General features: G+C 36.3%; 3 protein-coding genes across 4 annotated transcripts in view; all 3 read right to left on the bottom strand.

The window, feature by feature from the left end:
- LOC117100558 (von Willebrand factor D and EGF domain-containing protein-like) overlaps positions 1-6,493 on the bottom strand; it is a 7,963-nt gene extending 1,470 nt beyond the window's left edge. Inside the window, exons 1-4 of the mRNA XM_033240332.1 lie at positions 5,119-6,493; positions 4,250-4,487; positions 1,819-1,950; positions 544-906 (exon numbers count right to left, since the gene is read on the bottom strand). Of these exons, the coding sequence (XP_033096223.1) occupies positions 544-906; positions 1,819-1,950; positions 4,250-4,487; positions 5,119-5,334 (949 nt within the window). The 5' untranslated portion in view covers positions 5,335-6,493. The remainder of the gene's footprint in view (positions 1-543; positions 907-1,818; positions 1,951-4,249; positions 4,488-5,118) is intronic.
- Positions 6,494-7,371: 878 nt separating this feature from the next.
- Positions 7,372-14,386, bottom strand: LOC117100505 (N-acetyllactosaminide beta-1,6-N-acetylglucosaminyl-transferase-like). 2 transcript variants are annotated; one of them, XM_033240233.1, is made up of 3 exons: positions 13,971-14,386; positions 10,035-10,183; positions 7,372-9,305 (listed from the first exon to the last, which is right to left on the bottom strand). In XM_033240233.1, exon 3 carries the CDS (start codon positions 9,136-9,138, stop codon positions 7,639-7,641), a length of 1,500 nt encoding a protein of 499 aa, XP_033096124.1. In that variant the 5' UTR covers positions 9,139-9,305; positions 10,035-10,183; positions 13,971-14,386; the 3' UTR covers positions 7,372-7,638. The 2 variants fall into 2 exon arrangements, with proteins under 2 accessions (XP_033096124.1, XP_033096125.1); XM_033240234.1 differs by lacking the exon at positions 10,035-10,183.
- A 3,753-nt stretch (positions 14,387-18,139) lies between these two features.
- Positions 18,140-25,072, bottom strand: LOC117100506 (beta carbonic anhydrase 1-like). Its single transcript, XM_033240236.1, has 5 exons — positions 24,919-25,072; positions 22,433-22,564; positions 21,741-21,965; positions 20,268-20,510; positions 18,140-19,658 (listed from the first exon to the last, which is right to left on the bottom strand). The coding sequence occupies exons 2-5, from the start codon at positions 22,529-22,531 to the stop codon at positions 19,404-19,406; spliced, it is 822 nt and encodes a 273-aa protein (XP_033096127.1). The 5' UTR covers positions 22,532-22,564; positions 24,919-25,072; the 3' UTR covers positions 18,140-19,403.
- Positions 25,073-25,289: the final 217 nt, after the last annotated feature.

The following is a 25,289-nucleotide window of genomic DNA, read 5'->3' as shown; positions in this document are numbered from 1 at the left end:
AGTCTCAGAGGCGTATTGGGCTGGAAGAACTAACTGGTTTCCCAGAGTACTTACGTCACGTCCGACTAGCAACTGGTACCGTACTAACCAACGCTTAACCACTGTTACATAGACATTCTCATCGCCTGTGAGTCGCATAAAATTTCCGTATAGTTTCGGCAAGTAGCTGACAACTAGTGATGCTTTAGTTACTTTTGATCGTAAAAGTACATGTTACTTCAAATCCCCCATTCAATGTGGGAGTTTCCCTGGGCACTTCTCTATTATTGTTAAAAAAACAAAAACAAAAACTGGGCCCTCTTTTGATGGACACTGGTCAACATGATTTCTGCCGTTACCGTTTTTCATACATGTACAGCGGAAGGGTTATAAGGTGAAAATATACTTCTGCGGTAAATGGCGTAAAAGCAGGCCATACGTCATGATATAGTTTACAGGGACAGCAAATGTTACCAATTTAATCTTATACATGAAAGCCATTATTTGCCTGTTTATTTCTACTTTTCAGCTAACAATTATTTGTGTTTGGTATTGTTCACTTACCAAACCTTCCCACTTCGCAATCGCAATCATAAACACCCAGCCCTTGACTGACCCCAGTTCGCTCTACGCATACTCCGTACCCTCCAACACATGGACAACTTATGATTTCCACAGTCAAATTAATGTTGCGCTGATGGCCGTCGTTGTTATAGAGTAATACATTAACGAAAATATCCTCATCAACGAATGTGCCGCTGGGAACCAACCAATCAAAGGTTCCGTCTGTTGTCAGTGTGGCAGAGGCTGGCCCATAAGGTAATTGAAACATCACCGTTGAAAGTGGGTTCTCCTTAGCTCTAAATCTCATTCTAAGTCTCTCCCCGGGAGTCGCTATAATTGTGTCATTTTCAGGAAAAATTAGTTCTATGGAGAAAATAAAATGTGCCTATGAAAAACTAACGTACGATAGGAAAATTTAAGATCATTTGTTTAGTTATTAAATATCCAAAATAAAACGGCCCCTAGATCCAGAAAAACCACAATTCGTCGGGGGAAAAAATTTAAAAAATATATGTATTTGTACATATTAATAGGCCTACTACTATAGAATAGACTCTAAAGTCGATTAAATTAGCCTTTGAAACCCCTAAATTTTCATTATTTTCGGGGGGGGGGGATACGTTCCCTGGACCACTTTCGCCGCCCGACCACGCCCACTTTTTTCTCGTCGGGGACATTAGCCCTCGCCCCCGTCGGGGACTTCGGATCCCCGTCGGGGAAATTCTAGAATTTCGCGCGTCGTCGCTTTGCGTTCTTCATAGAGTCGCGTCGGCCGACGACCGTCGAGCAAAGTGAGTACCCAGCTTAAGGCTGTATCATACTTAAATATTTAGCCAGATTAAACCATGTGTGTCTATTGTGACTATTTGATATAAAGAAGCTCTCTCTCTCTCTCTCTCCCCCTGTTGTTCTGTTGCAGCGTCTTTTAGAGCCAAATTTTGATAGTTTTGATAAATATGAATGAGCAACTATGTACATGTAATTGAGATTCATAAGGAATGTAAAGCCGGGTGGCACTCACTGCGCGACGAATCCAACTCCGTTCTCTGTGATCGAAAGACGACGCGACGCCGTCTGCTAATTGTCGGTGGCAGTCCGAACGGATCGTCATTAAAAACGATCCGTTGCGCGCGCGTCTTCGCATTGTTTTCTTTATAGAATCGCGTCGGCAGACGACCGTCGTGCGCAGTGAGTGACATCATTTCATTGATAGAGAAAATGATTAATTTTTATGTTGAAATTTGTTTCATATGTTGTTAAGAAAGTTGCTGTTACCTAGTAGTTCACAGGTTCCTGTTCCTATTTCTGGGTATGTTATACATCCAGTTTCTCTGACTGCGCATCCTCTTTCCCTCGTCCTCATTCCATCCACACAATCTGACCAGGACGTCCATTCATTTATACAAACTGCAGATATAAGTGATAATTCTTAGTCCATACTTATAAATGATACATTTAACTGCTAGTGTATTTAATTTGTCGATAGGCCATATAGCGTCAAATCTGTTTTTTTCAAATTATTATTACCATAAAAAGTACAAAACAAACGTGACAATTTGTTCTACTATGTTGACCGATTCACTTATATTCAAGACATACGGTACATGATAAATATTAGGACCTATAGCAACAATTTCTTTACATAAATTTGTAAAAAAAATTATCAGGCCGAAGATGTAATGGATCTTATTCAATTCAAATCAATTCAATTTCTTTTATTGCTACGAAAGTCATCGTTGGCCAATAACCGCTTAACACCGACTTCAAGATGCATGTTTTTATTATTATTATTATTTTTTTTACTTATTTTTTTATTTTTTTTATCTAAAACATAAATTAATACAGAATACAATTTCAGACAAAATGTATCAGTCTGCTTTTAAAATGGTCATGTTTAAATTAATATAGAATACATTGAATTTCGTTAAAATACATCGACAGAATTCACAAGGTAAGGTAAAACAATGATACACGTCTTAATCACATATTAAAATATTAAAATTCAGTAGTAAAACGAATGGTAAAATTGTTTTAAGAAATATAAATAGCTTAGTCACACCATTAAAAACAAGGATAAAAGTTGTACAATTTAGAATATTGTAAAAGCGGTAGTTTAATTTAGATTATTGAATTTTATTCTTACGGTTTAATTTGAAATTAAAATAACTGGTCGATTCTTTTAATATCTGCGGCAGTATATTCTAAACATTTGCACCAGCATATCTAAGTGAAGTCTTGGTTATATTTAAATTCACTTTTGGAGTTACAATGTTTAGTGAATCTGCATTTCTTGTGTCATACCCGTGTCGATCAAATACCATCTCTATTTCATTACAAAGTCTAGGAAGCGCATTGCCGTTAAAACATTAAACATTCAATACTATAATCCCTTCGTTTTTAAAATAATTTCCATGACAAAAATTTTCGATTATTTCCTCTACATGTATCGAGATAATCAAAGTTATTCGTAACTATGCGTGGTGCTCTCTTTTGCAGTCTGTAAGTTATTGTATTATTTATTTATTTATTTGCTGGTATTTCCCCAGACTGAAATGTTATAATCTATACATGGCTGTGTTGTAGTTAAGTATAATTTGTTTAACATACCGTACTCGCGCGAAAAGCGCCCCGTTTGAATAAGCGCTCCGAATAACGTGAAAAATTTCCTTGAATTTCATTTGAATAAGCGCCCCTTAATATCATAAGATTTTCTTTTTAGCAAGTCAATAATCCAATCAATCCTGGGACTGTGGTTGTTGGCATGATTTGAGCTGCAGAGTAGAAACACATTCTTCTTAGGTCAAAATGATATTTCTCTTGGACAGATGAGAGCTCCGATCCCTGGACAGACAGTATATTTCCAGCTTTACTCTTTTTAGATTTTGTCTATGCCTAGTCCTAGTCCTCTTTTTCTATTTCCGAACTTTAGCACATTCTCATCTGAGTTTTCAAGAAAAAATACAATGATCTCGCCATCCTGCTAATCTTAATCGGCCGATGGCCAACAAGCTAACCACTACCCACCACCACTAATTGCATCTGCTATTTTGCTGTTATGTAAATATTCACGCATTCTTGTCATGAGCTACGTTCTCTGGACGATTATTATCTTTTTCGACTAACCACCATTCGTAATGTCCTTATATAATCTTTTTTCATTCAAAAAGTGCCTCTTGAATTTATTAATTTCCCATAAGAACCCCTCGATTTTCGTCTATTCCCATAAGCGCCCCCTCAATTTCCACTCAGTTTTCAAAAGCGCCCCGTTTAAATAAGCCCCCCGTTTGAATAAGCGCCCCTCAAAAAGTGCAAAAAAAATATTTTATTCGCTCGAGTACGGTATTTTCGTTCAAAGTTAAGTCTATGCAATTTTTGAGAGTAAATTGTATTTAGAGCTAACTGTTAGTGTTAATTTAGTGTGGTGTTCCCACGTAAGAGTTTCATCTATTCCTAGTCCAAGGTATCGTATGTGTTGGACATTTTCAATAGACTGATCTCCAAAATGGATATTAAAATTATGGGGCGGAACAACTTGTTTGTTTTTTATAAGCATACATTTAGTTTTTTTAATGTTAATTTTTAATCTGTTTCTTGTTATACCATTCTTGTATATTATCCATTATATGCTATTAGGTTAAATAGGTCTATGATACAGAACCAACATAAACTGAGGGACGCCTACGGATGAAATCACTTTGGCACTCACCAGATGGTTTAGATAGAACCTCCAAGTAAGCGCTCCAGCAAGCGTTTGCAAAAGTCGTCGTATCGTTAGTGATAGCCGTAGCCTCCACGCAAACATGATCATGCGCCTTTCTATTTTGCAAACGGTCGAGAAACATTGAGCTAAGTGGATTGTTCACATCTGACGCCGTCTCGGGATTATTTAGCTTGTTTGCTGGGTTCAATTTCATACCCATCCAGAAGATTTCAACGTCAGCGTCCTGTAGAATAGGATAGTGTTAAATATATTATGTTGTTTTTCCATAAAGTCTGATAAGTCACAGACAGAAGTTTATTCATTTTATTTTATTTTTTAGGCACATGACTGTCATACGTTGCAGTACCTGTCACAAGACAAACATACGGACAAGATGCTGTAAATAAACATTTCACTTTATGGGGCTTAAGCCACATTTTAGGCCTACACTAGACTCGATTACGACACGACAACGACACGATACATATGCGCGCAGTGTTGAAGAATACAAACTACGCGATGATATGACGTCGTCGTGTGGTAAATTTGGCTTTAGGGAGTGGAGTTGTCGTGAAAATAAATCCTGTAACATCGACAGGAACTGAACCCAGAACCCTGTGGTTGGAAGGAATGCATATTAAGCTCTGTACACAACTTCACGTTAAATTTAGGTGTAGGCCAATCAATAAATCGATTCAAAATGTTGCACTGAAGATTAAAAAGTTGCACCATACGCATTGGAAATCTGTGATTATGCATGAAATCCTATGGTCATTTGATGTAAAATAGGCCCTAAAATAGAGGATCATTGTATCCTCGTTTGTTGGTAAAAGAAAAATCAGTCATTGAGATATTATTATACGTGTAACACAAACCGATTTTGCTGCTTCCATCCAAAGCTGTTCCTTTATCATAAAATTCAACAGACTTTCGTTGAAAACATTTGTAACATCTTGAGAAGGAAATTGATGTTCAGCCCAACTCAGCATCTGTTGATAACCGCTAGTGGCGCCTTGATCTAAGTGGTTGCATGGCAATGACGTATTGTGGTACATCCAGTGGTCATCTTGACAGCAGAATACTTCTAGCATTTTTCAGGAAGAATATTCAGTGTTATTGTTTTTAAGAAACCATTTGTATTAACGGTTTATCTTTCAAGCTCCCTTGTCTATCTAGAAACGCTATACAACAATACAATTATTGAATATCTTTTTTTAAATACTATGTATTATCATGCGTTGTATTTGCTGTTCTAAAAAAAGGCACATTACATTATGCCTAACTGTAAATACTAATGTGATGCTGCAGGCCATAGTCTCTATGCCTAGGAGGGCCTAGACCTAAGCCCTCTGAATAGAACATTATTTTATTATGTTTGAAAGGGCCACTTTCTAGGCTAGGCCTAAATACCTGGAGAAAAATACACCATCGTCGAGCAGAGAATCAATTTTTGTTTATTTAAATTTATTGAAAAAGCCACTCAATAAAGAACAAATAAATAAATACATAGTAAAGGCAATTTATATAAAATGATTACAAGGTCTGATTCATTACCTCTTGCCTGTAATCTGATATTAATAAAATAAGAAAAATTCACCATCATCCAGAGAATCAATTTTCCTACCATAGCGAACACCACCACATCATCTCAGAAATAACTCTCGATTGGCTAGGCTTAGGCCGAGATCCATATAATTATACTAGCCTATTTTGAAGTAAGGTCATATCATAGATCCTACTATAGAGACGTAGGACTAGCTTAGACTAAAGCTGGAAGTAGTTACAAAGTCAAAAGATATCTACAAAATAAAAATAAAATATCTAATTGTGAAGAACAAGACGAGAAGAGGCCGCCGCGCATCATTTCAAATGTTTAGAATACTTGGAATTACATGCGTCACTTCAGTCTGTTCTCATGGTGATAAGCGCGTAATACGGCCTATACCATGGAAACGCCTGTTATACGCTAGGTGTAACCATGGGGGTATTATTGAGAAGGAGACATAGAGGTATAATAAGAATAATTTCGTTTATCTGCTTCTTACATGTTAAACCACAATCAAGATGAAACCTAAGAATTCGGTATATTGAACAATTGCTATGTCATGATTATCGATATAGATCTTGAAGGGTGAAAGGTCAAGATATTGTGACATTTGGGGGCTTCGAAACAGAATGAAGTTACTTATTGTGATTTATTGAAAGTCTGTTGTTATACACACACACACACACACACACACACACACACACACACACACATTTTACATGACTGAAAACATATATCTCATGGCGAAGATAATAATAATGATTTGTATAGCGCGCATATCCACTGTAAGTGCTTACATTACATACACTGTAGGCTGTCTCTTATACACATCTAGATGTGTATAAGAGACAGAGTACATATTGAAGAATGCCAAGTTAAAGAATTCCCTTCCATAAGTTACTTAGCAATGTCACTTGATCAGTCTCTGTCCTGTGAAAACTTTGTATAACACAGCCATTAACACCATTTCTGCAAGATAAAAATTCTTCTATACAAGCATTTTTCCTAAATGAAAATTCTAGAAAAATACTATTTTCTGCTCTAATTCAATGTCATTTTGACTGCGCATGCCCATTTTGGTTTTCAGCAATCACACGGAAATTTAATAACAACTCCAGGTTCTGCAAATAGTATGGTTAAATTCATCATGAAAGAATGATCCAGAACTCGTGAGGCAAAGAGCTTGATAACCTTGGTTTATTGAATGTAAAAAATAAAGTTCCAATCTGTTCCATCTTACCTAAATGAAAACTTCGTTAAAGTTTAATAACTAACTAATATTACCATGCTAAAGTAAATAACCGAAACAGACCGTTCACCTGCAACTTGAGACCACCGATACGCAGTGGTTATTAGGTCTGTCTCTTATACACATCTAGATGTGTATAAGAGTAATAAATTGCACTATCTTGGAAACGGGGGATCGTTTTCTGGCTAAGGGGGTTCGCTGGCAAAAGGGGGGTTCGCTGAAAAAGGGGGGTTCGCCCGAACCCATAAAAACCCCCCTGGCTACGGGCCTGAGCGTTGCTATATTAAGTTCCAATACCACTGAGCCTTTCAAAAAATGATAATGGACTAGCACTTTAAAAAATCAATTAAAATTTATTTTTCATATACTATGGTTTCCTCGGGTCATTATGTAAACTTGAAGTGACCATATAGCGAAATATTGTGAAAATAATTAAAATCCATTTGCAAGTGATACCAGAATATGCCTATTTCTCCATTTAGTATGTGTGTCAAACGTTTGTAATAGATTTGTTTATCTTACAAATTAAAATGTAATATTCTACATTCTGTTTAAAATAGCATTTGTATTTGCCTAGATTTTCTGTTCCTGGTTAAAGAGTTAAAATGCAATATGGTTTTGCCACACCATATCCGTAATGGGAAAATTCTGAAAGATGTTTACAGTTTCAGGATAGGCAGTCCTGTAATCAAGTAGCTCCTCAATACATTGTAAGGTTATAGGATCGAAACTGTAGTAGAACTTATTGGCTAGCAGATGAGGTTGACGAGTCAGATATTCCATGTAACCGACTCCAAAGACACACAAGCCGCGTACGTATTTTCCTTTGCATGGTGGGTGTTTTGGTATGTCTCCCCATTTCATGAATCGTACATTCTCATCCCATGTCGCGTTAGGATACCCACCAGGAGTCCTTTTATCCCTCTGCAATGTCACCCAGTAGTGTTCGTCCGGGCTATATGTATCGTTTGACCATCTCAGGAGATCAATGGCTACCTGGTCATTGATGATGTAATTTACAAAGCGTCGTGTTGCGGCGTAATACGCATTTCCAAAGTATATCGTCAAGCCATGTGGAGGATTTGTTTTCCTTTTAGCCGTTGAAGTTAACTTTCCCGTTAGCGTCGTGCGGTATATGAATCGAGTTCTGCTCTGTATGTACCGTGGGGGTAATATACCGTTAATATCATTATGTCCTTTATACATTTTGAGTTGCTGAACTATTTCCAGATTAGTTTTCAGTGGAAAATCTTGTGCGCACATATTCATTGCATATTTCCATGGTTCAGGTCTGCGCAAAAGATCATCCATACAGTTAATATCGGCCAATAATCTTGTGTATCCGGCGTACTGTACACTCTCAAGTTTTGAAGCAACGAAGACGTTATCAAAACATTCAGATAGTTTATGTACAACACTATGGAATGCATGTGGCGACTTAGCATCCGGATGAACGCAATAAACATTCTGTGGATGATAAATGGCGCGCAGCAGTCTCTCCAACTGTGCAGACTCTTTGTGAGTTACGATTATATACGCCAATGGAAAATCTCCTTCTTCCTTTGAAAAGGGCTTAGTTGGATATTTTCGTCTAGCTTTGTATTCATCGCAATCTGCCATCCAACTTAATACATCGATGTCGTCAGGTACTGGAAGGTTCTTTTCAATGTCTCTGTGATCTTCTAACATGGCGTATACGTCGTGTACATACGGCTGCTCACCATTTATAATCTTTGTGCAGTTGACATCCCAGCGTTTATGGAACTCGGAACCAGAGATGTGATACTGGATCCTTGAATCCCCTCCTATGTCACTGACATCTGGCCAATTCTGTAGTGTTTTTGAGTACTTTCCAACGACTGACTTTTTGGGCTTTCCGTTAATTGTTAATTTGCGTTCGCGTTCTTTTAGCGCTGTTTTGTTATTTATACTATTTTTTAGAAAGTTACTTGCAACATGCGGTTGTTCAAAGAGCTGGCGTTTAATGCCCGATGTACTTTCACTTTTAGTTATCGAGATATAAAATAGTATTGCCTGTACGAATATGAAAATAGAACTCAGCAGAGCAGTAAAATAAATGATCCTACGTCTTAAGGACATGATGATATGTATTTGATTGGATTTATTCGGTGTGGTGGTTGTATTGCTAGTCTCTACAAAGATATCATAACAGCAACAAGTTGATGGACATTAATATGCTTTTCTACTCCTTTTGGCTCCGTAAGGTTTGCTACATCACTTGTGTCCTGGATTCACACGTACGGCATCTGGGGAAAATAAAAAATATTATATAAGTTATATACTAATAATGATACTAAGTATATATAAAATTAGAACGATGTTTACTGTGTGAGATATTTGCCTTAGTTAGTTAGTTAGTTTATAAGTCTTGGTTTTTGGTTTTTCGTTTGCCGTTTTTTAACAGCAATACATTCGCAATTAACCTCATAGAAGGAATGGAGGCGCAAAAGAAGAGATCGACCATATTTATTAAATAGGATTTTGACGACGAATTACTGAAAAAAAAACATGGAATGATAATTTGATTCATGTTTGGTACATATGACGGACTAAATCCGTAAACTCAAATGTCAATGGAAATTATTCTGGAACGGTATCGTTATACCTTCAAGCCTTCGATACGGTTGACCATGGTATCTTGACATGTAAATTAAAAGCAATGGAAATAGGATCTACTAATTTGGTTTAAATCTTATCTATACAACAAGCAACAATTCATGTGTGTCAACAAAGCAGAATCAAAGCCACTTCATAACATACGGTGTCCCACAAAGACGTATACAGTACTACCCACTTCTGTTCCTCTGGTATGTTAATGATATGCCGATTAATGTAAATCTTATGCTTATATTATATGCCGACGACAGTGTTCTGATGGTGTCGGGTAAAGACCCACGATATTGGCGAGTAGTCTAAGTACAGAATTGGAGACTTGCCGTCTGGGTTAATATAAAGATAACAAGTTAACTATTCACCTGGGCAAAACTGAACAATCCTTTTTGGAACAAGTACATATTGAAGAATGCCAAGTTAAAGAATTCCCTTCCATAAGTTACTTAGCAATGTCACTTGATCAGTCTCTGTCCTGTGAAAACTTTGTATAACACAGCCATTAACACCATTTCTGCAAGATAAAAATTCTTCTATACAAGCATTTTTCCTAAATGAAAATTCTAGAAAAATACTATTTTCTGCTCTAATTCAATGTCATTTTGACTGCGCATGCCCATTTTGGTTTTCAGCAATCACACGGAAATTTAATAACAACTCCAGGTTCTGCAAATAGTATGGTTAAATTCATCATGAAAGAATGATCCAGAACTCGTGAGGCAAAGAGCTTGATAACCTTGGTTTATTGAATGTAAAAAATAAAGTTCCAATCTGTTCCATCTTACCTAAATGAAAACTTCGTTAAAGTTTAATAACTAACTAATATTACCATGCTAAAGTAAATAACCGAAACAGACCGTTCACCTGCAACTTGAGACCACCGATACGCAGTGGTTATTAGGTAGGCCTACATGACTCGCAGGCGCTCGAATAATGTTGGTATTTAGCATAATTGCCTAACAAAAAAAATAAAAGTAAACAAAAAACAAAGACAAATTAAAAAGAAAGAAAGGGGTGTGATTTAAGGCTATATTTGAAAACAGAGAGCGAGGAAGACTCCCGAATGTAGGCCTAGATAGAAAGTTACGGAACTAGGGGATGCTGCGTTATGGAGAGTAATGGAGAGTAATGTGTCACGACCGGAAATGGTCTGCAGTCAAGTGGTTGTTACCATGTGACGTTGGAGTACAGGAAGATGGAACTATTTATGTAATGCATGAATAAAGTTAAGGGTTTGTCGGGTAGTGAAATGATTATTGTACATTTTAAGTGCTCCCACTATGCATAAGTGTAAGCTAAATTACGGTGATTAATTATGGAGACAGTTATTTCGAAGTTCCCTCTTTCCAAGAGGGGATGCTAATGCTTTGTGAAAATGAGTACGCCGCGGTACTCATTTTCACAAAGAAATACACACAACTGGTTAGCTAACAATATGCAAATGTTACAAGAACACCTGGGAAGGAGGTGCAATCACGTTCTGTTGCCTAGCAAACGTCTGTACTGGAGCGGGGGGGGGGCTAGCCTACTGATGTAATGTGTAGCGGGGGACGATGAGGTATAATAAGAATAGGTAGACAGTACAATTATATGTGATAGAAAGTACACTTTCGAAAGAAATAAATTAAAATAAGAAAAAAAAAACTAAGAATAATTCAGTTGCAGTCGTACGTTGTTTAAGTATTATGCAATGCTAACAATGCGCCTCTTGTAGCCCTAGCTAGGCAAGGCATCCGTGTGCAAAGCAGTGGTGTTTGTTTATCCATCAAAAAAGCACGCCGGGAAGTTTGCCTTGCCAGGAAAAGGTGACGTAATCTAGCTTTTGACGTATGCATGCAAACTATATTGTGAGTGTGACATCACCAAAATATAAAAATTTTCTATTATAACCAAAATATTAATAACTACAAGGTTTGTGGGCGTAAATTCCCTTAATACGAATTAAGGGTAGCACCATCTCCTTGCCATACAAATTACAGCTCCCACTGACGTCTCAGTCGAGAAATACGGGTAGCTGAAGTTTTTCTCGCAAATCGACTACGAAACCACTATCGAAATTTCACGTTCCCTTCTGACTCAGAGTTGTGCTTCGCACACGCCGCTGAGGGCGGAGCGGCGTTCCGGGAACCCTGCGTCTAGAAGCAGCGACCCGAAAATACCTCTCTCCGTATTTCCAATGGCACCATGGAGTAAAAAGTAAGGCCTATATACTAACCTGTGGTAGACCTGAGACAACTATACTTCTATACACTTTTTTTATATATATAACACTGAGGCTGAAATTGCCTAAAAATTAAGAACAAAATAAGAACAAATTGAGGCTGAGGTAGAATGTCAAACTAGAAAAACCAAAAAATTATATCAGTACCTTATGTGCAACTATGCAATACCCTCTATAATACAGTACAGTAGGTGTACCTACCTCCCATTTGGTGCCATTTTTTAACCGGGGCCATTTTTTGCTGGGCCTTTCCAGGGGAGGATTTAGGGGGGGGGGCGGCCCGGCCCCGGCCCCACCCCCCTTTTGGGAAGTAAAAAAAAGAAAAAAGAAAGAAAAAGAAAAAAATGATAGCCCGGGACGCTTCAAACGTTATTTTCGGGCGTCTAGAACACACAAATTTCGCGGGGCATGCCCTCGGACCCCGTAGGACATTGTTGTCTCGATCGGCCCAAATTTCGGCCCCCCTTTCGGCCCCCCTTTTGGACATCTCTAGATCCGCCCCTGGTTTCATTGGGCCATCTTTTGCAGGGACGCTTTCACCTCCCAGTACAGTGTATACTGCCGTACAATAATAATTTTCTATGTTTGAAAAGTGTGTAAAATAAGAACAAAATAAGAACATTTTGAGCTGAAATTGGCGTTATGGAGTTTTTAAAGGGACCTAGAAAGATGGCTTTTTTATAGAGGGGATGTTTGATTGGTCACTAGTAATAGATTTTTTTGGCAATTGTTTATAAAATTATAAGCCATTACGATTTCAGCAGCGAGACGTCAGTGTGTGAAGGCCTCTGTAACTAAAGATCGTATAGCGCCGCCTATGGTGTATATATAATTTTAAAACATTAAAAAATATATATATATAGATAATTTTTAACCTTTTATTATAATGTTTTTAAACTTTTTCAATGTTCATTTGTTCTCATTTGAATTTTATGCAATTTTGCGACATCTGTTTTAACTTTTTATCAGTTTTATCAGGAAACAGTGTAATTTCACTGTTCCCTGGTTTTATGAAATTTCCGTGATTTTTACAAAACCTGAAAGGTCCACAGATTGATCTTAGATAAGAAAGTATAATACATACTCCAAGTATTGAAATGCACACATCGTGTGGGGATTCAATATTCAGGAATGATGACCTCGGTTTCCATACAATCGCCGACTGTTGTCGGGAAGGTTGAACCTGCTTCAAATTTGCCAGAGATTCAAAACATTGAATCTAAACACGATGACGTGCATTTCAATACTTGGAGTATGTACCAAACTTTCTTTTCCGTGATTTGTATGTTGATTTTGATAAGATAAATGGATTAATTAATTAACGCCTAGTTTGGAATCTGGCACCTATATATGTAAATATCGGTTGTTACCTCTCAGTGCATTAATTTACTTATTACAACATAACTAACAAACCAATACAGTATGTTTTTTCTTTCGACAATCATTTCTTATAAGATTATTTTCCCATAAAATACTACCGTAAAACATCGAATAGAAGCCCAGTGGGCCTAATCCCAATAGAAGCCCATCTCGAATTGAATCCGCCTCTTTAGTTTGCAAAAGCCCATCTCAGAAAGAGGCCCATGGGCTCTATTTTTTTCGAGATAGCACTGTACATTACATACACTGTAATGTACAGTACATTACATACACTGTAGGTCTACGTGAAAAAATAACATATTAAATTTAATAACACGCTTGGTTTATGCAGTAGTTTAGGTAATTTAATGATACATGATACAGATTGATGTTACGGTGGGCCTATTTATTGTTTTATTAGTAATTCCCAAAATGTACAGCATTCAATTTGAAAAGAAGCCCCCCCCCCCCCACACCTCCTTTACTTTGCACGAATAGCCTCGAAAAGAAGCCCATCTCAAAAATGAGCACAAGGCTGTTTTACGGTAGTTTTATTTCATGAATGAACAGGAAAACGGGTCACCAATGCATAGGCTTAAGTTTAACTATTCAGAATATTGTATCAGATTGAAGCTAGAACAGCAAAAGTATACCTACTGCTATGGAGGTACAGTATACTACCATGAAGGAATTACTTTAATTCCTCCATGATACTACTTACCATTATTATTGACACGGGCCCGTATACACGGCCTTGGGTACACCATCAATCGTGAAACAGAAGGTGAATAATTGAAGAAAAAATGCCATAAACTTGTCACGGAAGTCTACTAAAACGAGTTACTATAAAAAATGAAGGCAGATCGTAAATGGTCTTATTTTTAGGCATACTTCAACATGAACGCCATGCCGGGTTGATCGCAGTTACACATAGGCCTACACGTTTGTGGTTTGACACTTTGGGGTTAGACAAGCAAATTCTTTTGTAATGCTAACACAATCATTGATGGTTCATAGAGGAAGACTTTACGTTAATTCATCGAATACAATGGCAAGGAGCGGTCGCCATGGTTGAATAATTCATGGTTCTCTTTGAATAGTTGGGATTCAAAAGACCCGATTGTTCCTGGAGGCTACGAAATTGAGGCAATTGTACATTAAATTTGCTGAACTATTACAAGAACATTGTTTTTTAAGCTTCAATTGTAAAGGGGGGGGGGCTACAACACCACTGTGATATACAGTACTTGACAATGGCATTTTGGATTTTGATTATTTTCTACATCCTGTCAACATTTTATGGCGAAATCTTTTATACCCTTGTAAGATTTTATGTTGTATAAAACTTTTGCCAAAGATTTAAGCGTTTTAATTATTGACAGCAAGTTAAATTTCTGTTATGTTAAATATGTTGTGTCAAATGCTAGTCGAATGATGGGTATGATTTGGGAGAAACTGTAGGTTTATAAATGATGGGAATACTCTATTTTGTTTGTATTAAAGCAATAAAACGATTGTTCGTCCGCACCTAGAGTACAGTACAGTATTGTTCTGTTATTACAAACTCGAATTCTCCAACTCGGGCCCATCGTATTGATAGAATACAAAGTAGGTTTTTTAATTTTTTAGCATGTCCTGATTATACTGTAAATATTGATTCTTAAGAAAAAGTAGATTTGTTTTTGATGTGTTTTTTTTTTTTTTTTTTTTGTACAAAAGTTTAAATACTATATTTGATTGTAATGTTTTACTTTGTTTAAACTAAACGTTCCTAGGTTGTACTCGCACTAAAAACTTGATCTATGTTCCATTTGGTCGGGTTGACGTTACTAAGAGAGGCATATTTCAAAGCTGTTACATATAATTCAGTAGTTCTGATGAAATTATTTTTTTTATGATAGTTTATCCTCGTTTAAGCTTAAAATTATGAAGATTGTTTGATGTAAGCTTGTACCATTTATTTTGTTTCCTTATACAGGTCTATGTATGTTTTTCTCCAAACTATTAGTGGAGGTTTTCATCTCTGTTGGTTGAGAATTAAATAATTAAAAAATTACCACCTCAATTAGACAGTTTAACTTAAATAATAATACAGTATTTGATATAACATTGGTAATTTGTATCAACGTAAAATACTTTTCTTTGCTAAATCGACATTTTATATTAAATTTTACATAATTGGTGTACTTATGCGAACCACAATTTGAAATTTTCATACCATTTTAAAAATCTTATTACATATGCGCTAATAATGAATGATACATAGGTGAATCTTACCAGATTACCTATGTATCATTTTATACTATCTTTGACATATATGTACATACACTGTGTGATGATAAATTGTTGTATCAAGGCGGTATAAAATAATTTATTTCATACCTCCTTGGTTGCATTAATATGATTTTACTCAAGAACCACATCACTTGTATGTGTGTGCCATTGTTTTACTTTTAATGAACTCAAGTCAAGGGCTTTTGACACTGTGATCTGATACACTGTTATTTGAAAAAAAAATGAACATAGTTTAACATAGCCTATTACAAGTACTGTATAGATGAACTGTGCATTTTGCCTGTCGTTCATTACCACTCTTGATGAACTACGAAATTGATTTTTATCTTTTACACTCTGGTAAAGAATGGGAAAAGACAGAGTTGCAAGATCGCCCTCTATCTGTAAAAAACAAATTTCACGTGGCATAATTATTATATCGACACGGAATTGGAACAAAAAAGAAGGGTAATGTATACACTTTGGAAATTACCATGTTGATTAATACATTTATAATTGTTTTTAACAGAAAAAAAAACATCCGTCTATTCAGTAGGAATACAAGAAAAAATACCCTGAAATTTTTGTCCTGAACTTATAAAAATAAATGCCATTAAAATTTGAAAAACCTTACTATTACCCATAAAATAAATTCTTTCCTATGAAGTGAAATACATAAATATCATGAGGTTAAAATAAAACCAAAGGCATTTCATCCCTGGACATAAAGGGACTAATAACTGTACTTATCATAGTATAAGTGTTATTTATTACATTAACAAACGGTTTTTCCCTAAGCACCGCCCCTTGGATGTTGTTGCCAACGTACCACAAAACGACAGCTTAATTGTACACAAACATGTGTTTGTGGGATACGTGCGTATCAGAGTTGCTCTATTCTGAGTGGTCAACTGTTTTAAGTCTCATTGACACTAAAAATAGGTTCATTACATTGCCGATATAAAATAGTTGTGAAGACTGAACAGAGTGTCCAATCGTTACAGTAAATTCATCAAAATTTACTCGGAACGCTTCTATTTTCTCTATGGTCTGATTGACACTAAAAATAGGTTCATTACATAGCCAATATAAACTATTTGTGAAGACTGAACAGAGTGTCCAATCGTTACATTCATCAAAATTTACTCGAAACGCCTTTTTTATTGCAGTTTATGTTTCATTATTACCGAGAGGCTTAAATTCAAACAAATACTTCAACCTGCTAGCTAATTACCGTAGGCCTATACCTTGATTTGAAAAGCCCTGGGATTCTTTTTTCCTTTTTTATGCTAACTTTGGATGGTCTTCTTTTTGAGATGGACTTCTTTCCGAGGTTACTTCAGCAAAGTAAAGCTAAGAGAGGGGGGATGGGCTTCTTTTCAAATGAATGCTGTAAATTTTGGGAATTACTACTATATAACATTAAATAGGGCCTCTGTATAACGGAGTGTATTAACCTGCGTTAAATCACCTAAACTACTGTGTAAACCAAGTTTGATTTTAATTTATTTTGTATCTTTGAAATTCATGTACCGTGTACATCCTGTAATATCTAGAAAATTTTAAAAAAGCCCATGCTTTCTTGAAAAGAAGCTCATTGGCTTTCTTTCGAGACGGGCTTCTTTTTTATGCTACTTTTGCAAAATAAGGAGGGGGATTCAATGCCAGATGGGCAGATTTAACCCCTTGGGCTTCTCAATTCGAGGTTTTAGGGCATCTCTAAAATTACAACTAGACCTACCATATCTAATATTTATTTTGATAGCAGTATTGTGCCAATCACTGTAAAGCAAAAACACTATATGACTTTCGCCTGTCAGACAATATTGTGATCATGGCTTACATCACACTGATGTCAATGTCAGAAAACGCAACTTACTACAGCTTACTTAAACCAACCTCGGTATCGAAAGCGTCGGGTCATGCGCATTCACATCCCTATCGGAGATTTTGTGAAGCAAAAAAATGCGCAACCAATCAGAGCTCAGGAAGCGAACCGACGCTTTGATTCGCGCGAATAAATTCGCTAGTGGAAAACCAGCTTTACGCGACAAACACTTATACAATTTATATATACGTTTTTGATAATGCAGTATCATAAAGTAATTGTTTAGTCCTCTATGGTAGTATCACAGATCCTATGGTAGTACATGTAGTCGCCGTCAGAACTCTTAACCTGAGCTCGCCGTTAAAGGGCTTACTGGCTAATTGAGTTGTAATGTAGAGCGTTGACAGATAACTGATAATGTCTGTTGGAAGTCGGACAATGCTCTACTTTATTAAAGTCCGATCAACTATAGTATTTTGACTAAAATATCTGATAGTATACTGTATTCCTTGGTTTTAGGGAGTGGAGTTGTTAAAGAAAAAGCTTCCTTCCTTTTTGGGTTTAGTGAGGAAAAATATCCTGGCAATCGGAGGATATGAGACGCATGGGCCCTGGAATGCAGGCAAGCATATAAAAAATCGACCTACAGCTTCACTACAAAACATGAATAACATCCTATCTATTCTAAAATCGGCAAATATTGCTACTAAGGAATTGTTTCAAATAAACAGTTTCGTATACTGTAATCCAATCAACATTTCATTGTGTTTTTACGCACACATACAGTATTCTTATCATAAATATCAGTATTTAATATTATAGGTATACAATAAAATGTGAATTTTCCAAATGGCATTACATGATACATCTTAAAAACAATAAAATGGTAGTTCTGAGCAGTTGGCTCATTCCATTGTTCTAAATACCCAGTTATCTTGTAAAATCAATTGGATGACAAAACAGAGCAAAGTACAATAAGCAATGTATTCAATATGTTCAATATAATGAAGGTTTAATCTTCAAATGTATGTATTTATAAATGCAATAAATAAGTAAATATTAAACGAAACAGAAAATTCTTCTACAATAAATATTTGGTGTAAAAAGAAGATATTGTGCATGCTTACATTGAGCAGAGAATGGCGCTGAAAACATAGTTACCCTGAGAAACTCATGATTAGAAGTAATATTTTCAACATGATTAAGGAACGCCAATTCAGATTAAAATATTCCAGAATAACTTTGTGTTTAGAAGCTAATGTATATTTGCAGGATATATTCTGACATATATTTGGCCTGTTTCTGTTTTTTGCAAGTTTAATGGGTTATAAGATCAAATTGCTATAAAAACTTATTTCTTGAGACTGAATCTGGTTTCACCCACCCTAACTACACCTCTTAAAGGACTAAGTCAAGTACCGACACGAAGATACTGTATCAATCTCACAAAAGCTGTGTTCCTGTATGTACCGTAATCGCAACATGAATTGGGCTCCTATACAACTGAGATTTTGCATATTTCCGAGTACTGTTTCACTAACATGCAATATGCAATTCCAAATATATATGCAATAAATTTATAATTGAAAAATTTAAAAAATAATTTCTGATTAGTAACTAAAATTTAAATTATGTGAGTTTAAAAAAGTATTGCATTTATTGTTGTAGAAGTATACAACTCAATCTAACTATATTAGATTTTGCTTGATTTATTATCGAATAAACAGTATAACTTTATAATTTGTGCCTCCTTTTTGTTTGAATGAAAAATAGACATTTAAGGTTTTTCAAAAGTTCATTAAGAAATGAAGTGGTTTTCACGAAGTTGCGTAACTATTACAATGGGGGACTGTTGGGTGGGCGACAGTGAAGTGAGAGGGCCCGGTTATAAAGTGAGATTGCACTAGCTGGCAAAATATGGCAGTTATAGTAATTACTTTGAATTAATACTGTATTTCTCTAATTTGGTGAATGTACTTTATATGAAAAACATATAATAAAATGTATCATTAAAATAGTTTATAGAATCCAAATACAAATTAAGTTTAAATATTATTTTGACATCTTTACTGAGTTTGTTAGTGTTTCTATGTGATCTTTAGATTCATTATGCTTTACTCTACTTAAAAGATGGTCTATAGTGTCTTCTCGTATCTCAATGAATCGTTGCAACTCAGAACTAAAGATGAACATATTACCAGTGAAGATGTCAAACCACATGGCATGAAGTCGAACACGGCCATCGTGCAGCTGCGGTTTGATCATAGTGTGGGTTGACAAATTGACAAGCTGTTGCAGAGTGTTCACCTGTTACGAAATAAATAAAAATTATGAATATTCATTACTGTGGAAGTTATACATGGAGCAAGACACTGCTACATAGGTATTAATAGACATTAGATATAATAATTAATTATTCACTTGCTTAAGCACATGAGCCTAGAATTGCCAACAGCAAAAAATATCACTGCCTCACATTAATGGCAATCAAAGATCTTATAACAAGAATGCATTCTCCGCGGTTTATGTAAAGAAACAGAAAGTAATTGTAGTTGCAAGAGGGCGTCCTAATTGGTACCATAGTGGTTGTTACAGAATTTGCACGAAGACCATAGATGTCAAATTTACAAAGTAATAGAAATTGTGAGAGGGCACCCTACACCACGTTGATACAAGATTTGCGTGCAAAAATCGCGGAGAATGTTTTCTTGTTATTGTAAGATCTTTGATGGCAATCTATTCCATCAGCCAACCACATAAAAGGCCAAAGCGTTGCACAAGCAGTGAATTTAAGAATGAAGGAAGGTCATTTGGTCTCATTAATGCTGGCCATCATTCACCATAAAAGCATTTTTTTTTGGTTGGTAACGTAAAATGGTAAAACAATTGACTAATGAAAAAAAAAAGCAAGCATACCTGTGAGAGTTTGTCTGTGAGACTCAACTGTTTCTCGGGGTCTATGAATGCTCTAAATGAAAGGCTAGGCACTTCACTCTTGAAATGCAGTGCCCCTGGCTCACATTTCCTGACAGCCTCAAACTTCTCTATCGTTGCCATGCCTACCTGATTGAGAAACCGGCTAACAGGCGAGTCTGGTGGGACTTCATCATCATCTTTATGTTTTGTACATGAGCATAGTGAATACAAAGCATTCATTGCCTGTAATCAAAGACGAAGAACAAATTTTCAAAAGTGATTTCTTTTTTGTAGTCTTGGGGTGTATATCAGTATAGATTCAAGATTCAAATTCAAGATTAGATTCAAGAAAACTTTATTAGCCTGGTTCTCACGAGAGCCCTAGTATCCGGATCGGGAGCTAACCGTTAGCGCTAATCATTAGCACCCGCGTGAGAACGCCCGATCGGCTAGCGCTAACCGTTAGCGGTACCCAGATACCGCTAACGGTTAGCAAGTGCTATCGGTTAGCAAGTTGAGGGCGTTTCTATCATCAACCAAACACACGTATGCTTTTACAATTTCCAGTTTCTTATTGGCCAGTGATTCGATAATCATATTGTTGATATCCAGATCGGGATTTTCTTGCATAAACGCACGGCAGCTAACAGTTAGCAGGATCCGGATCCTGCTAACCGTTAGCTGCCGTGTGAGAACATAGCCATTGTTTGTAATATATTTAATTTAAACAGAACATTGATTTACTTGGTAAGATTTAAAAGTTATAGAGAAATTTACATAAACACCACATTACATATTCAATGCTAATGCTTAAATATTAACATGAAACACTAAAATGAGAATATAAAAAAGTAAAGAAATGCAAAAATAGAGCAAGGTATTTAATAATTAAATTCAGTTAAAAATTTTAAAAATTGCAGGATTACTGTAGATTAAAACTAGTTGCACATGAATTAATAAAAAGCATAAATAATAAATACAAAATGGTACTGGCCATTTTTCAACTTTTGAAAATGGTGGCTACTGTACTGTACATCCTGAAGCTCTGTGAGTGTTCTGCAGAACTTATTGTAGCTGCCTTCCATGCACTCTTTTTGTTTCAATTGTATTATAATGTACAGTATCTTTTTATATCTTTTTATTATTGCATTGTATGGAAAAATTTCATTTTTTTTTTCTATTTGATGCATGCAAAAACAATATAATCAATAACCCACAATATGAAAAAAAAACTATTCAAAGATAATAAATATGCCTTAATATTAGGGGGAATTATTTTAGAAACAATGTTCATTTCAAAAAAATGATAATTCATAACATAAATTACAATATGGGTGCTCTATAAAGAGCATGATGTGCAAAAACACCTCAATTTACATTTGCGGCAGGACAAGTTCAGAGTGGGAACGGGGCCTATTTCATCATTCAATCACCTAATCAATCGCCTAATCGATCAATGGTTAAAACACTGACCTTACAGTCTGAATGACCAAGTACGACAACATCCTTAACTTTTACTACATTACATGCCATATCCAGTGCTGCTGGCCCTTCTACAGAATCAGACAAGGAACATAAATTACTTGGCACAACCACATTCCCAGGATTACGAACAAAAAATATATCTCCAATGTCCGTCTGTGTGAACCGGGTTGGAAGCATTCGGCTATCCATACAAGAGAACACAAGAGCTTTGGGCTGCACAAAAAAAAAATAAATAAATGCAAAGTTGTCCAAATGTGGTGCCAGCTTTTTTCCTGACAAGTCACAGTGGTCCATCGTCCCCCAATAGATTAAGTGTCCACGATAGCACATGAAATATTGCAAATTATACAATTTAATTTGTTGGAAATAGAAAAAGAATTATACTGTACAACACAATCTGGTTCATGTAACAATAAATAAAATCTATAATTTTCATATACAATTTATTAAAGTACTTTATGGATTATATTTTCAAAATGTTGAAATGGATTTAAATTATCAAAAAAACAGTAGTGGTGGCTTTAAATACACATTTTTAGTATAGTGCAATTAGAGTATCCATTTCATTTCATATATTAAGCCTCAAAAAAGGTCCTTCTATGACTCAGAAAAGCCCAAAATCCCAAATGTTCCATTCTATGTTAGGAAAAGAAGAACATAAAAAATGAATAGCAACCAACCTTAGGATGGTCACTGACTGCCTTAAGCTGCTTTACTATACCAGGCTTCACAGTTGCCCGGTACTGCATTACACCTCGCAAGATCTTCTGCATTCCCATTTTAGCAGTTGACTCTGTTCAATACTATAAATTCTGGAAAGAAAATCAGAAACACTTAATGCACCATATAATGAGGTGGATCAAGGCCAGATTGTCGAAACTCAGTTTGCCAAATGCCAGATTGCCGACTCGAAAACCATGAATCCCAGTTTACCGAAACCCAGTTTGCCGAAAGTCAATTAAAAGTTAGTGAAACATTAATACTGTAGTAACGTGTTGCGATCACTGTGTATTCATAATTTAGTTTAACGATTCTTTTTGTCTTATTGTAAATCAAAGTTGAATAACAAATTGGCTATCAACAAAAATAATTATTAAATAGGCCTATCAGATAAAATGTCTTAAAGCATATTTACAATGAAGTTTATTTAATAATAATAATAATAATAATAATACAGTAATAATAATGTAGTAAATAATAATAATAATAATTATTGTAGACAACTTATCGCGTCATTGGATTACATATAGGACACAAATACAGCTCCCCGGGGAAGTATTCCATAAAGTTGCATTAGTCGGCGCATATGGTATTTTACCCTACTAGGTATGATGTGATGCCTAACCCTGCATTTCATTTCTAATTTTCACTGACAACCATGGCTTTGAGTTTTTTTTTTCCCACAGTATTACGGATCCTTGATGACCCACCCATCATGTTTTCAAAAGCACAATATTTTGTACTTTTGTACGATGGTGACAGCAAATTTCGGCAAATTGGGTTTCAGCAAACTGGGTTGGCATGATTATGGTGAACTGGCAAAGAGTGGCCATGGACTCGGCAAACAGGAATTCGACAAGGTACACTGGTCACTGGATAGAGAATCAATCATTCTTAATGTCATGGTTCTGAAGTTAAATAAATCAGTTTTGGCAGATCCAGTTTAATAATGAGTTTTCTTTTTAACACTGTAAATCCAGGCCCTAGGCCTACTGTATTTTGGTGTGTTTGGTGATACCAATAGCCAGCCGACTTCAGGAAAACTATAGTAGTATTATTCTAAAAACTGAAAGGTCACGTCCACTGATTAATCTCAGATAAGAAAGTATAAAATATTATTCCAAGTACAGAAATGCACGTCATGTTGGCATTCAATATTTCGACATTAATCATGTCATCATTATGACATAATTAATGTCGAAATATTGAATCCCAACACAATGGCTTGCATTTCAATACTTGGTTGGCGTATGTATTATACTTTCTTATCTGAGTATTATTCTACACACACGTCTAGTCTACTGTAGGTCTGGCCTACAGTACTACTACTTATGCACTTTTCAATTGTAGTCCTGGCCCCCCTCCCCCTTTCCAGGGACTTAGCCAGGATGTCCGCCATAGTGTCCTGGTAAAATGCCCCGCTAATAAATGATTGGATGATAAGACCTACTTGAAGGTCCTAGGTCTGAATTGGATAAGCATGAGAGCTAGGCCAAGGAGATGAGCTTGCTTGATAGAAGCACTACAGGCATGCGTATCACTAGGCAAATTTCAATGGAAGTTTAAAAAGTGCGGAAAAAAAAGTGTATTGACAGATTGATCACAGAAAAAGAAAATTGATTGATTGATTTATCTAATTGATAGAATTTAATTATTCAATATCAAAACAGAGATTATGCCTTAATAAGAAAATGAATACATGTAGTAGATCAGATTTCCATGCATTGGCTCATGAACTGGCATGTTTTTTACAGTTCACAAATGTTCACGCAACACACTCACACGCGCTGCCACCTCGGCCTTAACGTTGTGTGGTTTGAGGTTAAATTTTCATTATTTATGTAATTTATACCGTGATCTCTAATAAAAAATGATGGTAGGCCTACAGTACCGGTAGGCGATTTTTTAATTACCAAAAACACACAGTAGGTCTTGTTGCTGACCGAATGCCTAGGCCTAGTGTAGGCTGGTAGGACCAGACCCGGTTTGGCAGCAGGCCTAGGCCGGCCCTAGCCTGGGTAGGCCCAGGCTGCCTAAGGCCCTACACACCCGAAACCGCGGCTACTCTCTAACGTATAAAATTCCCGGCCCTTCCGAGGCCTGTTACATCTAGGCCTACGGGTAAATTTTAGATACGTCCCAGCACTACAGGGACACAACAACTAGGCCTAGGCCTGTGCCTTACTCATGGCCTACTTAGGACTCGAGTCTAGCCTAGGTAGGCCCTAAGCAGCCTAAGACCTCAGTCAGACCTAGGACCCTCCTAAAAAACTAGGCCCTTACTTAGTTAGGAGGTAGGCCTAGGCCTTACTCCTCATCGAAAGAAAAGTGCGGTTGGGAATGAATAACCCTCTCTATTCTAGCATAAGATAACATGGACCGCACACCACCACTGCATCTAAATAAAAGAGAATATATTTATTCTTTAATCTTAGGCTAAACTAACCGATACTCTTCGCCACGCCACGCTACATGCCGGTACGGTGTGAATGGCTGAGAATGAATAAAATCTGAGTATAAAAAACAGTAGTGGCTATCGGCACTGCCGCAGTGCGAAAACAGCTGCCGTTTTCTATCGGCACTGCCGCAGTGCCAAAAAGTTGTTGTTTTCTATCGGTCAGCACTAGATTCCATCCCTCAAAATGATATGACGTCACACTATACATTCGCCTATCATCGGAGGCAGCATCCGAGCGGTTTCCGAAGCGACGGCACTTTGACGATACGAGTAGTGTTTGTCATTTTGATCTAGGCCTAGGCTTATGCAGTTAATATTTTTAATCTGTTGAATGTTATATAGTGGATAACTGTTATATG

The sequence above is a fragment of the Anneissia japonica genome, unplaced genomic scaffold (assembly GCF_011630105.1).
Source record: "Anneissia japonica isolate Jap-2015-1 unplaced genomic scaffold, ASM1163010v1 scaffold685_len2926416_cov193, whole genome shotgun sequence".
Taxonomy (NCBI): domain Eukaryota; kingdom Metazoa; phylum Echinodermata; class Crinoidea; order Comatulida; family Comatulidae; genus Anneissia; species Anneissia japonica.
Note: the sequence above shows the minus strand (reverse complement) of the source record. Positions and strands in the feature narration are given on the sequence as shown.

What these genes read in the sequence shown, in the direction of transcription:
- LOC117100506 (XM_033240236.1), bottom strand. Translation starts at nt 22,531, where the DNA reads ATGGGAATGCAGAAGATCTTGCGAGGTGTAATGCAGTACCGGGCAACT. An exon ending in CAGTCAGTGACCATCCTAAG is followed by an intron (nt 21,966 to 22,432) that starts GTTGGTTGCTAT and finishes TTTTTTGTGCAG; the next exon opens with CCCAAAGCTCTTGTGTTCTC. An exon ending in TTGGTCATTCAGACTGTAAG is followed by an intron (nt 20,511 to 21,740) that starts GTCAGTGTTTTA and finishes CTTTGATTACAG; the next exon opens with GCAATGAATGCTTTGTATTC.
- LOC117100505 (XM_033240233.1), bottom strand. Translation starts at nt 9,138, where the DNA reads ATGTCCTTAAGACGTAGGATCATTTATTTTACTGCTCTGCTGAGTTCT.